Source organism: Aulonocara sp. 'chitande type north' Nkhata Bay, linkage group LG3, assembly GCF_057382095.1.
Source record: "Aulonocara sp. 'chitande type north' Nkhata Bay isolate Kocher_YH1m ecotype deep benthic linkage group LG3, A_spYH_male_GT1.1, whole genome shotgun sequence".
Taxonomy (NCBI): Eukaryota; Metazoa; Chordata; class Actinopteri; order Cichliformes; family Cichlidae; genus Aulonocara; species Aulonocara sp. 'chitande type north' Nkhata Bay.
This window is the reverse complement of record NC_141346.1, coordinates 56288137-56300869: the sequence shown is the minus strand read 5'-3', so window position 1 is coordinate 56300869 and position 12733 is coordinate 56288137. Positions and strand designations below refer to the sequence as shown.

The window sequence follows — 12733 nt, the reverse complement described above, 5'->3', positions numbered from 1 at the left end:
AACCCACAATCAAGCACAATGGATTTGAAACAGGAAAGAAATGTGTGGTTTTCATTGTGTTTTAAACTTTATCTAAAGTCTTAAGACCAATAATTCTTGATTAACTAGCATATAAAAATGAGATATTCTACATGTCTGGTTGGCAAGAAATAGTGAATATATTCCAAGTTGATTCCATTAGTTGCTGCTGTGGTCGTTTTCTTTGCTTTCTATGCCTGTGAGTGAAAATTGCTTAAAGATTCTGCAATAAAAGGAAAAACTCAGATGACTCACATAGCTGAATTTTCTTAAATATCAAAGTAGTAAGAAAAGTCCAGAAAGCAGTGCAGTCTGAGTCACCCAAGTTTATACACGAGGTTAGTGTGTAGAAATCACTGTTGCTGTTGAAGTTTCTATAAAGTTTGAACATGTTCAAAACAAAGTTAGAGTGTGGGTGCACCCACAGTGCCCCCACGGCATGTTTGCTAGGAAGGAACACACACATTTTCATGAACAATAAAATGCATAACAGCCTACCCTGACAAGTCTTTCCATTCTATTTTGGTCAAAAGAGGTGTGTGTGTGTGTGTGTGTGTGTGTGTGTGTGTGTGTGTGTGTGTGTGTGTGTGTGTGTGTGTGTGTGTGTGTGTGTGTGTGAGAGGAGGGGCTATGGCTGGGCATGTCTTAGTGCACACTGAGAGGTGCTCAGGTTGGCTGCTGTTTTGACAAGCATATCTTGAATACTTACCTTTTATCAAGTAAAGGGGGAAACACCCAGACTCAAAACAGCCAAACCACAGACACACACACACATGTACGCACACACACACACGTATACACACACACATGGATGACCTTGCTCAGAGAGAGTTAGACCACTTTCCTTAACTCTTAGCCCTCTGATACTGCTGAAGCAACACTGATACATAAATGATCATTCTGCTATTGAGTCAACTTTGAGAAAGTTTCTCTGGTAATTCCTGTTTTTAGTGTACATTCATGATTTGAACTGTAATGATCTGGAGTATTCAGAATATCTATGGCAGCCAAGACATTGTTCATTTTTATTTGCAGTGAAGACACACTGTGGAAGAACAGTGGATGAAATTATATACAAAAATTGAAATGGGGCACTTATAGCAATCAATTGCAGATAATCTGCAGTCCCCTTCCTCATTGGTTTACGTTTTACAAAACCAGCTGGCATCAAATTGTTGGTGATTTTTTTACCACCAAAGAGTTACCAAGAGTTCATTTCCTTTGCCTTCTTCAAATTCAGTAAAGCAAAGAATTTCTTGACATTGTCCAAAATAACATTTTGGCTTGTTAAATATAATCCATATATAACGCCTGATAATTATGAGCAGATGTCTGATGAGTTCAGGAAGGCAGTTAAAGTGGGGGAATCCCTGGCTGTTTTTAGTAAGGATCCACAGGGGTCTCTAGCTGATGTACAGAGCTCACAAGATCTTATTTTTGTTGCAATTACCTTGCTAGTCAGTCTGCACTTTTCCTTATCAAAAAGCTTCACAATGGCATATACAATCACACCAAGTCATTCATTTAGTCCCAGTATAAGTGTTTGACTGAGTCTGGCATGATCATCCATCCTCTGGTTTGTCATAAGACCCTGACAGCACCACACTCCACCAGTGGCTTTCCACATTGCAAAGACAAGGCGAGCCTTGTCCCAAAGCCAAACCATGTGTCTTAATTCAATAACTAGAATGGGGGATGGGTTGGGGAACTGGTATGTATTCCAAGTCAGATGTCTATCTTGCGACTCTGGATTTGTCACTTGGGCTATTTGATTTAGTTTCTGAACATGTGCAGTAGGTGGAATATTTTCATTATTGTACAAATAGAGGTGGCTTGTTGCTGTTGCTTACAGTATATATATTTTCTCCCTTTTTTTCCAGGAGTTTATGATGTAATGAAAACATTTATGGATAAAATATGGTATATGAAATATTCAAAGTTAATGACTTCTGTCTGATGCCATGAATGGGTGGAGTGAGGTGAAAAGCATTCGGGATATACATTTCTAATAGTAATGCAAATGGACTTGTGCTGTGGAGTACTGTCACTAGTTATAGATTTTGATAAACCTCTATGGCATTAGCTGCCGACAGTAATAAAACTTTAACCCAAAAAAGGTACTGCATACTTAGATCATATGTGGTAGATCCTAACCAGTTTGTGATTGGTTACTGGCTGTGGCTACTCGCCAGGTGAAATTGTGGGTCCTGCACATAAAAACTCTTCGTGATTGCTTTTCTGCTAGGAGGTTGCTACAGTCACTTGTAGTTTGCATGGAAGATGCCGTCTTGTCTGTAGACACTTGCTATTCACTCTCGAACTATAGTTATATTTCAATGATGTTGATGCAAACAAAGAAAAGTTGTGAAACACATTTCAAAAGGTACAACTTTTACTCTGAAGGTAAACATTCTCAGTTTCTCATATGCATTGCACATTTTGCAGTTTCACTATAATTTGGCGAGTCATTTGTAATGGTTTGACTGTCAAGCGCTGGACCTGCTAGTGACAAAGTAATCAAAAGGAGGTTTTCAGTGCAGTACTGTATACGTCATTGTGCCTATTTTCATGCTAGTGAGACCACGCAACCATCTGCAACCACTTGCTGGCTGTGGCTCAGGGAGTAGAGCAGGTCATCTGCTTATTGGCTGGTGGTTTGATCTCTGGCTACTCGGACCTGCAGTCTTTGGTAATGGATGCACTGGAGAGCAGCTTTTGTGAATGTTAGATAGAAAGCACTTAGGAACAGATAAATGTGCTTGTATGAATGAGTGAATCAGGCATGCTGTATAAAGCACTTTGAGTGCTCAGGTAGAGTAGAAAAGCCCTATATAAGAATCAGTTCCTATACCATTTATTCCCCTACCACTCAAAGAGTGGTTGCTAGGCCTGCATGAATGGAGCTTTAGAAATCAATTTTTACAACGACTGCCAGCAACCAGTTGCAACCAGTCAGGGAATACACAATTTTCCCTCATGTTCGGTACCAGATGGTTTCTAGGCTTATCTGATTGACCTCTTAACCTGCAAAATCCTCTGATCATTAAGCAGAGAAAGTGGATGTCTGATAGTCTAACTGGTCAAAACATCAACGTTTCATCATCAGCTTTAACATTTACGTGTTTGTGCATGTGTGTTTTCTCTCACTAGGGTGTCTGAATAACTTGACGGGTTGATGACTGACTTGGATAGGGAAGTGTCCAAGTTATTACAGTATCTCAATCTCTATTAGATTTAATAAAAGTAAGTGGGAAGAAGACTGATGTCACTATTGACTTTTAAAGAAACAGAGCCAAGTTAACTTTCATCTGGTATGCAGTTTCAGTGGGATCACACTTGCGCATACACATTACACAAAAGAAAAGTGTGTTTGAGACTCTAGACTTGAGTGAAGAATATACAGTCTGGTGCTTTTTCACTGTAACCCGTCAATCCTTTCATCACTTATTGCTACTCACCACAGGCTGCCTCTCCATCTCATATCTCACCCTCATAAGAGTCTCATAACTCAACCCGAAATCCTCCCACTAGATTTGTCCACTGCAGTTAACTGACTTTAGGGTCATCTAGTCTGCATACTGCCTTACAGTGCACCAACATACCTCCTGTGTTTTAAGCTCAAAAGAGTTTGGCACTAGCGAAGTTAGTTGCAATGGAGGTAAAATCCAAAGGGTTTTATGTTCACGTTAGCCTGCTGTTCATTTTGACCGGTGTGTCCAAAGCAATTGTCTCTGATAACACTGTTTTTGTGTGTGTGTGGCCTTTTGCTGTCTGTTGTGTTGAACTTGAGGCTCTATTGCCTGAGGAAAATTGGCAGCAAAACTGTGTGCGAGTGGAGAAGTTTTTTTTTTAAAAAAGCAACTCATATTTCTGAAAAGAAAGTTTTAGTCATAACTCAAACAAAGAGAAAATCTTCTGGTAACTTTTATATCAACAGTGGATCAAATCACTATGTGCACTGTGTAAGGGATCATCAGCTGGGAATCCAAAAGATATTATCACCCTGCTCTCGATTTTTAAATAATGGTGTTTATAATAATAGCGCTTGTTATACTTGTTTGTGATACAAAATGCTGTTGTGACCCTAAACAAATCAAGCCAATGCCAAAGTATCAAAAATTGCATTTTGTCTAGAGCCCATGTGGAGCTGAGATGTCACATTATGTGTCTTATTCTTTAGGGAAATGCACGTCAACAGCCTCTGCCAGTCTGTGGTTCTTCTTGAACTCGTGAGACCAAAAGGTGATCCGGCACATTATTCTTTCTCTCCACACTGCACACTGTTCCCTTCCTCACAGTCTCAAGTTCCACGCTGAAAAAGGGCAGGGTAGAGCAAGTCTTTCCTTCCCCCCTTCCTCCTCCCCTGATGGCAGATGGGATATTGAACTCAGACTGGCTCTTGTTTGCCCCTGGGGACTAGGACGTAGGGATCAGCAGCTTATGGTAATGCAGTGTACTGTAATTAGCGAAGGCATCCAATTCTCAAGCAAGTTTGTGGGTTTTTTTCCCTCAAAAATGAAAGAATTTGCACATACATGATTTACTACTGCAAAGAACCAACATGAAAGAGATTTCAAATCATTTTTTGTACACAGTGTGGCTCTAAAGGTGTTGACATGCGCACCAAACAAAACATTTCTGTGCTGTGGAGTGACTGCACCAGGAAACAAAATGCTGTGTAATCAACACCCCCGGCCCAGTTACACTGGGATTTCTGGAATTCTCACATTAAAAAGTCACCCTCACTCCACAAGTAAAACAATGTGGAGTGTTGCTTACCATCTGCAACTTCTGGGCCACAAGAGTCAGCAGCTGTTGAGATACATTTTCACACAATCCTAGTAATAGTTTGTATATATTCAGAGCAGATGAAATAAGCTCAATGAAAGTGCGATCAAAGCATATGTAAAACACACACATATGCTTTCAATGACACGTGTCTTTGACTCGATTAAAAAACGGAAAGAAAAGAAGCGTATTAAATTAATAAATTGCAGCATATTAAAGACAGTACTGGCATCTAAATTATATCAATCTGCCTTCATTCTGAAGTCACATAATTTCGAATAAAACAGAATAGGCCAGAATGGAGATTATAAAGAAAAGCAAAGGGGAAATCTCATAAATCCAGCAGAGCTATCAGTGCAGGAAGATTGGGAGCGAGCGAGCGAAAGAGAGCGAGAGAAGGGGGCGCGTAGAGAGGGGAGGTTAAGGAGAGGGGAGGAGAGAAGGCACAGGGAGGGAGTAGGAGAAAGATCCGGGGAAAAACTTTGAAAGGGAAAAAAAGACGTTTCAGTGGCCGCCGGTTAGCTAGGAAAAGGACAGTCGGAGGTAGAAAGAGGAGGCATAGAAGACAACTGCGTGCCTGTGTGGATTTTTACCGCTGCCAGGAAGCCGCTGGGCACGCGCCTGCTCGGGACGGGGGATTATAGATGAGCTTGACTTTAAGATGAGGAGCGAGCCCATTCTTTTCACTTCCAGCAGGGGTGAGTGGCTTACGCTGTCCTTTTTTTCCCGTGAAAAAATGAATGCAGCTTGGTTTTCTAGCAGCAATAAACCTATTAAAATGGAAGGTTGTTAAAAGCGACTTTCTTACGATGTATCTCTTGTACAGTGGGATCTCCACGACGTTCAAACTGAAAGCCAAGAACAGCATGACTTTTCCGGGGCTGCTAGTGTACTCACTAACAAAGATTACCGGTCGATAACGTTTGTTTTGGCTTCCTTGCCAGCTTTTATTATTCTTCTGTTGTAGTTCAGAGTGTGTATTGTAGAAATCTGTGTGCATGCATCAGATTGGCGCACGTGCGCCGTTCAGCACATACGCAAGCGCAGAAAAAGGCCACAAATGAATAATGTTTCTAAAAGGTATGCTGAAAGAGGGCACGGGGAAGAGACTGCGGAGAGACAGTTGGCTCCTCGCAGTGTCATTAGGGTTGTGGTCGCGTGTTAAGTGTCTATGTAGTATATGGACTTTATGCCGGACTCCGTTCAGTCATCTGGCAATTTAATGTAGCTCTGACTACAGAAATGAATCCCTTTATAAATGAGAAAGCAATCTGTTTTGGTGATTCTGGTCTTCAAGAGTTTGACCTCATAATGATGTGTAACAGTAGTTAAACTGATATAACTAGACTCAGCTTTTGGGCTGACTTCATTGCTGCCACCAGTGAAACTTGGTGGTGTTATCATACAATTGACAGAAGAATACCTTTCATTGGTTCACCTATTAAAGGTGAACCAATGGAAGGTGCTCTTAACAAATAATGTAATTAAAGCTCATTGTACTTTACAAGCACAAGCAGTACTTTTTTCAGATATTTCACCATTTTATCGGTTTTCATTTTGTAATTACCCCCTATTATGCAACCCAATTCCTTTCTTTCTGGCATGGAGCTTAAAAGCAAGTCTGTTTCTTATTACCTCATTGTTGCTAGACAGCAGATCCACATACATCAACAACATGTGCAGTATCCGTCTCTGAAAATAATCTTTAAAAATCAGAGTACTTTCAACAGTGCTCAGAAAAACTGCTGCATAATTCTGAGCTGGAGGGTTACTCTTACTGTACACTTGGAGCAGTTAGGGGATAAATTGAGGAGTATTACCCTTATCTTTGCCTGCCTGAGATTTTGAGACAACCACTCTGGCTCTCTAGACTTGGTTGCAACAGCAGGATAACGGTAAACCAACCTATTTAGTCAAAAATAGTCACTTTGTCACTGTGTACACTAACAGAACTGTTTTTTTCATCTTCTTATCCATTTAGCTTTATACAGCTGGCAGTACTCAGACAGTTATTAAACAGTCCAGGTCAGCGTTAGGGCAACTCCACCCTGAAGTCAGAGGTTTTCTAACACAACCCTGGAATGACAACACAAATGCTTGATATCTCTCACTTGTCCTCATGTGGTTGTGAAATGAGTGCACAATAACAGGACCAATGCTAGCAGCTGCAAGGGTTTCGGGTGGCCCGGCAGTGCTTCAGTGCCCGGCATTTGGTGAGGTTTGTACAGACATCTATTGTGTACTACTGAAGCATGCAGTATATAATATTTTTGTTTAACCAGTGTGGATATAGAAGAGCCAGTATGCAGGTATAAAATAGATATCACAACTCAGCTAGGTCTTCTAGTTTCCCAGCTCAGGATTTTCTATGATACAGTAACAACACATACTGCAGTCCTTGCTGAAATATAAATAAGGAATCTTGATTTACTCTTAATAATACTAAGAAAAACTAATTAGGGCTCCTGTAGTGGAGCTTTGTTCGGTATTCTGGAAATAAACCCAACAGGTTGGTTTAGAGTAAACATTGTCCTCATGCATTCAGAGGAATTCAAAGAATTTTTTGGGGTGGAGTAGTATTAATTTATGCTTTTTTTGTTTTTATTGGTTTATGTTGTTTTATGTTGTATTGGTTTATGATGGTGTTCACTGATTGGAACTTCTCAGTTTAAACAGTGTTGGGAACACTGTCTATTACTAAAGAGGCCAGCCATGAGGTTTTACCTTCACCAATCTCCATGCTAAAAATACTTTGTCTCTGGATTTGTACAGGCTGCTTTAAACAATATGCAGGACAGTGATGATAACTATGGCATTTGTTTTTCAGGTCAAAATGGCACGCCCGATAAAGAGCAAACTTGTCATTGTCACAGACTCTCAAAATTAATCTTCTGTATCAACGTAGCTTTGAATGTATACAACATTTTAGTCAAATACCTTAAAACTGCAATTGATAGTTCTATGGTTTTTCTTATACATTAGTTTGATGATCTTCTCTGGCATGCCCCAAAAATTTTAAGTGTGGCTTCTATAATTATTTTTTACTGGGGTCATGTCCCACCATGAATTCCTGCTCCAGGGTGAAGCTGTCAAGCGTGGAGATCTACTGTAAAACACTCAGCAGAAATGACCTATTGTGACGCATACCAGAGTGCCATTGAAAAGATTTTTTGTCCAACGCAGTCATCACTCACCACCTGCCCTGTTTGTCAGAATTGCCTTCCTGCGATTTTTCTACTTCCCGAAAATGAAACCCAAGTTCTAAGACTGTCCTGACACACTGGTGGAGATCTAGTGCAAGAACAAAGGGGCATACGGGGACTTCTACAAAGTGACCTACAAATGGTAGAAGCTCAGAAAAATAGTACAGAAATGCACAAGAAGATGATCTTGAATGGAGATCAACCAAATTTAGCTCAGGCATATTTTTTCTAGATAAATCTTCTTTTTTTTTTTCCTTGCTGCAGTTGTGGCAGTTTGAAACAGTGGAACAGTGTTGATTGATACTAAACATAAAACATACAAAACTGCAGTGACATTTTGCAAACAGTAATGACTGTCTCACTATACAGCAGTTTAGTGATAATCAATGCATAGCTGTTGTTTTTGATGCTGTTGATGTTGTTTTACTAGCTTCCCTTTGTCTATGCTATCTGCCAACCCTAACCCACTGGATCGGACACAGGTCACAGCCAAAGACGTTAACCCTAACCCTATCTTAACCTGTAATCTGGGAAAAAAAGTGGATACTTTTTAAAATATCAATTAGGGAAATTTTTTGGGAGAACTGTTTAATGGAAAGCAAAATTGCATACTTTAACTATCTAGGTCAGAGTTGGGATCGTTACCAAATGTTACTTGGGTTAGCAGTCAAATTTGAGCAACTGCTTGCTTCTAAAACATCTCTGATCTAAGGGACCTGGCTTGCTTTCCTTTCTATGTTGTTTTGAGCTGGTGGTGGATTTGAGGCAATAATAGAAAACCAAAGTCAACGTCAACTGTCTCTTTTAGCAAGTCCATGCTCAATAGCTCTCCCATTTATGGGGTGCTGTGCTTTGGGGGCAAATACAAGTGTTAAAGTGTTTATTGCCACTTATTATTGCAGCTTTCCTCACAGAAACTCTGAGTCGACAAGCAATTAATTGGAGTGTGTGTGATGTGGGAACGGTGGGTGCATGGTGTCACCGTACTGGCCTGCCTCGCTCATTTGGTTCTCCTTCCCTGCCTCATTCACCCCAATAGTGATTGAAGTTTAAAAGCTTTCATCTGTCAGACGCGTGAGCCCCTTCCTTTTTTTGGTGATGGATCCCAGCAGTGGAGACGAGAGATGAGGAGAAATGACTTTGTCATTTCTCCATCCTTCCCTGCAGAGTTGGCCTGTCAGTAAGCTGGCATGTGGGAAGAGAGACTTTAATTTTGGGCCGACTAATCATAGCCCTCCCAGCCTTACCCCTGTGTCAATATGCATCTGGAAAAACACAGGGAAAAAGAATGGGGAGCGAGTGCCAAACTCAAGCACAATTCAAAGGACCCCAGTGTATGCCAAATAGCACAGAATGATATGGCATACATCCAGCTGGCAGCCTGTTGGTAGCCTACTGATTTAACATCATCAAACAAGCATTTGCCTTTGGACTCGTACTTTAAAGAAGTTAAAATAGTTCTGCTTATTGCAAGCATATATGGTCGCCTTGAAAATTTGGATGCATTAGGAGGAAATCACTTCTCATGAGTCTCACTAGCCTTCAACAAGCTTATTGTAATAGGATGAGTGCATTCACTTGTTAGCCTGTCTGCCTTTAACAAAGCTTTTAGGATTACAGTACAAGACTAAAGCTGCCTTGGTGGGGTGTCCTAATAGGAGGATAAGGGTACAGGGAGCTGTAATTTTGTCAGTTTGAGCGTTTGGTTGTGACTGTGTAGCTGCTGTTTACACTCGCACAGATAAGAGTGCCTCTGTGTCCTGTTTCTGTAGGTGGTGTTTAATAAGTAACTGATGAAAAGACCAAAGGCTTCTATCACAGTCAGGACAATGGGTACACCTACAGGAATCTAATTTGATTTAAATCAAAGTTAGACAGGCTTTAGCTATTTCAGATTGAAAAAAGGGGCAATCATGCATGATGAATTTTGTATTTTCAGTGTTTTCCACACATAGACTTTATTTGGAGACTGAGGTTAGTATTTTATGTCTGACAGAACAACGCTGTTTGTGATCAGACAAATAGCTGATCACAGTGTTCAGCCGCTTCTAACCAAATGCCAGTTTTATCTATTGCCTGGCTCGCTGACCTGTGAGAACCTGACCAGAACCTGTAGGAAGTAGAGAAATGGTTTATGTGATGTTACTCCGAGCTCACCAAGGCTACAGAGCAGAACAAGGAACACAGCTGCCAACTTTAGCCCATGAAAGTGAAGTTAAGGTGAATTCATATACCATACACAAGGAAAACTTCAGACACAACGACTGTGTTTAACTATTAAATGGAAGTTTTTGAGTTAAATAAAAGATCTCATCCAAGGTGTCCTGGGATGAAATAGGCAGCATTGTGGAAAATTAATACCAGGGATGCCCAAATGCAGCTATAAAGTCCATATTCTAGGACCTCCAATCTTCTAGATTTCTCTTTACCAAATGTAGAAGGTGTGTACTACAGTTTGAGACTCAGTGGGATCGGTTTTTCAACTTGCTGTGACCAACCTGGTGCTAATAACAAAAGGTATGGTGCATGGCAAACAGACTGCTTGTTACAGTATATTGCTTTTTGCTAGTCTATTTGGGTAATTTATAAAACTTGCCTCATTCACACAAGATGGCCCCGCCCCTCCCTAAAGCCTGGTTCTGCCGTAGGGTTCTTCCTGGTAAAAGGGAGTTTTTCCTTCCCACTGTCGCCAAAGTGCTTGCTCATAGGTGGTCATATGATTTTTGGGGTTTTCTCTGTATGTATTATTGCAGGGTCTACCTTGCAATATAAAGCACTTTGAGGCGACTGTTGTTGTGATTTGGCGCTATATAAATAAAATTGAATTGAATTGAATTGAATTCATTTATTAGATGACATGTGCTGCTTCCTGAGCTATCACAACCTGTGGAAAATCGGAATTTTCCTGTGAAATTACTTTGTGTTGAATGTTCATGAGTTCTCAGATAGTAAATCAGAGACGTGTGCCTGTGAAAACTCCAGTCCACTACCTATATCTGAATTGAGCCATTTTGTGGATGAAACAAATGATGATGCTTAGTAGACCTACAGCCTCTATATCCTCACCAGTCAAAAACCATGTATAATGTGACACTCATTTCTCACACCCATGCAGCTACAATTCCCAGTCCAATCAAGAAAACCTCATGTCTTCCATTCCCACCAGAAGATCAAAACTACAAGCAGGAGTGTCTCCCCCTCCACAACCCTTCACCCCATCTTTCTTTTTGTCCAATGGTTTTTAGCTGAGCTCCCTCTAATTATCTTTTTAAAAGACATACCAAAGGGCGCATCATTACTATCCCCAAATATTGTTTGGTTTTAGAGCTTGCTTTGGGACTTCTCCCACCATATTTCCACCTCTCTTATCTTCTCTACACCTCCATCAGCACTTCCCTATCCCATCACCTTTCTTTTTTTTTTTTTCTCCTTTTCACATCAGGGTTTTGCAGATGTGTGTTTGCGGTCTGGGAAACATCTGCTTCTACAGTAAACCACCTGTACAGTTCGATAGCAATCAGCCCCCCTCTGTGATGTTTGCTTGGCATGCCTGATGGAAGATAGAAAACACACAAACCTCATAATTACAGACCTGAGAAATGGGGCGGGAGCAAGGCAGCTTGTCTTTCATCATAAGTTAATGCAGCATCACCCATCCTCTGATCTGTTCAGAACTCTCCCTCTCGCCTGGTGCTCATCCAAGTTGAGGCTTTAAAAGTCTTTATGAAACATTTATGACTGGTAATAGCACACAACTTTCACAGCTTTCCACCAGAAGTGGGAAGGGAAAAAAACAGTACACAAGGCTACCAGTATAGGACTAAAATATCTGTATGTAGCGGAGGACATTTAAGAGTTATTTTTATCTGATAAATTATAAAGTGAAGCTGAGAAGGGCAGTGAAAATTCAGATGGTAAGCAGTTACCTTTACAAGTTGGAGTTACGAAGGAGTTATCAGAGTGGAAAGGCAGATGATACTCTTCCTTTTCCTCCCAAAGTATTAAGAATTTTTCAGCTTGTCTGTGTGATGGTTTTTATGTAATCATGTGACAAATAAATACCTTCCAGCATCACCCTGTGTTTTGGTGGCATGTTGGAAGCAGTAACCATGACGATGCCAGACCATAAAACCAACCTCAATTAACAATAACCACCTTCTTACTGTAACACTGAACCCACAGTGCAGTTAAGCTTCCCAAAACCGCAGAAAGTGGGTGTTTGGAACTGTAAGTCTCTGGCTTCTCATGCATCTTTTAGGTGCACAAGGACTCCTTTAAAATCTGTTACGTGCCACAAAATAGCAGTTCTGGTTGAGCTGACCTGGTATGGCAGACAACATATTCAGCTGATTCAACTTTGGATAAGAATCTGAACTGTCAGGTCCATGAAAAAATAGTCTGAAAACATTATTGTGTCAAGCCTTGAAGTTTGAAGAACAAACAAAGGAAATATACTAGAAATCAATGTATGTGTTTGTTCCTGACATTATTGCTTTTATTACAAGTAAAGCTAATTAGAATCATCATTTTCTATGTTCTTGGTATATTTTGTATTGTTTTGCCATTCAAAGCATTTTATGGTTTTTTGTTAGAAATATAAACCCTACTCCTTGTTCACTTTTGGCACAGTGCATTTATACTCCCATCCAAGACTTAAAGACCTTTACCAAGTTTGTATGGCCCATTTATCCAAGTAAACTGAGCCCATGTTGATTTACAAAAGT

The 12733-nt window shown here is 40.4% G+C and overlaps 1 protein-coding gene across 4 annotated transcripts in view; it reads left to right on the top strand.

Annotated features, from left to right (window-relative positions):
- Positions 1 to 12733, top strand: part of afap1 (actin filament associated protein 1) — a 93873-nt gene that overhangs the window by 35585 nt on the left and 45555 nt on the right. For 3 of the 4 annotated variants that reach the window (XM_086285301.1, XM_086285303.1, XM_086285300.1), the window contains exon 1: positions 5269 to 5504. The exons of the other annotated variant lie outside the window; for it this stretch is intronic. In XM_086285301.1, coding sequence (XP_086141427.1) covers positions 5468 to 5504 — 37 coding nt within the window. In that variant the 5' untranslated portion in view covers positions 5269 to 5467. Of the gene's footprint in view, positions 1 to 5268; positions 5505 to 12733 lie in introns of those variants that run through there. 4 annotated transcript variants of the gene reach the window in all.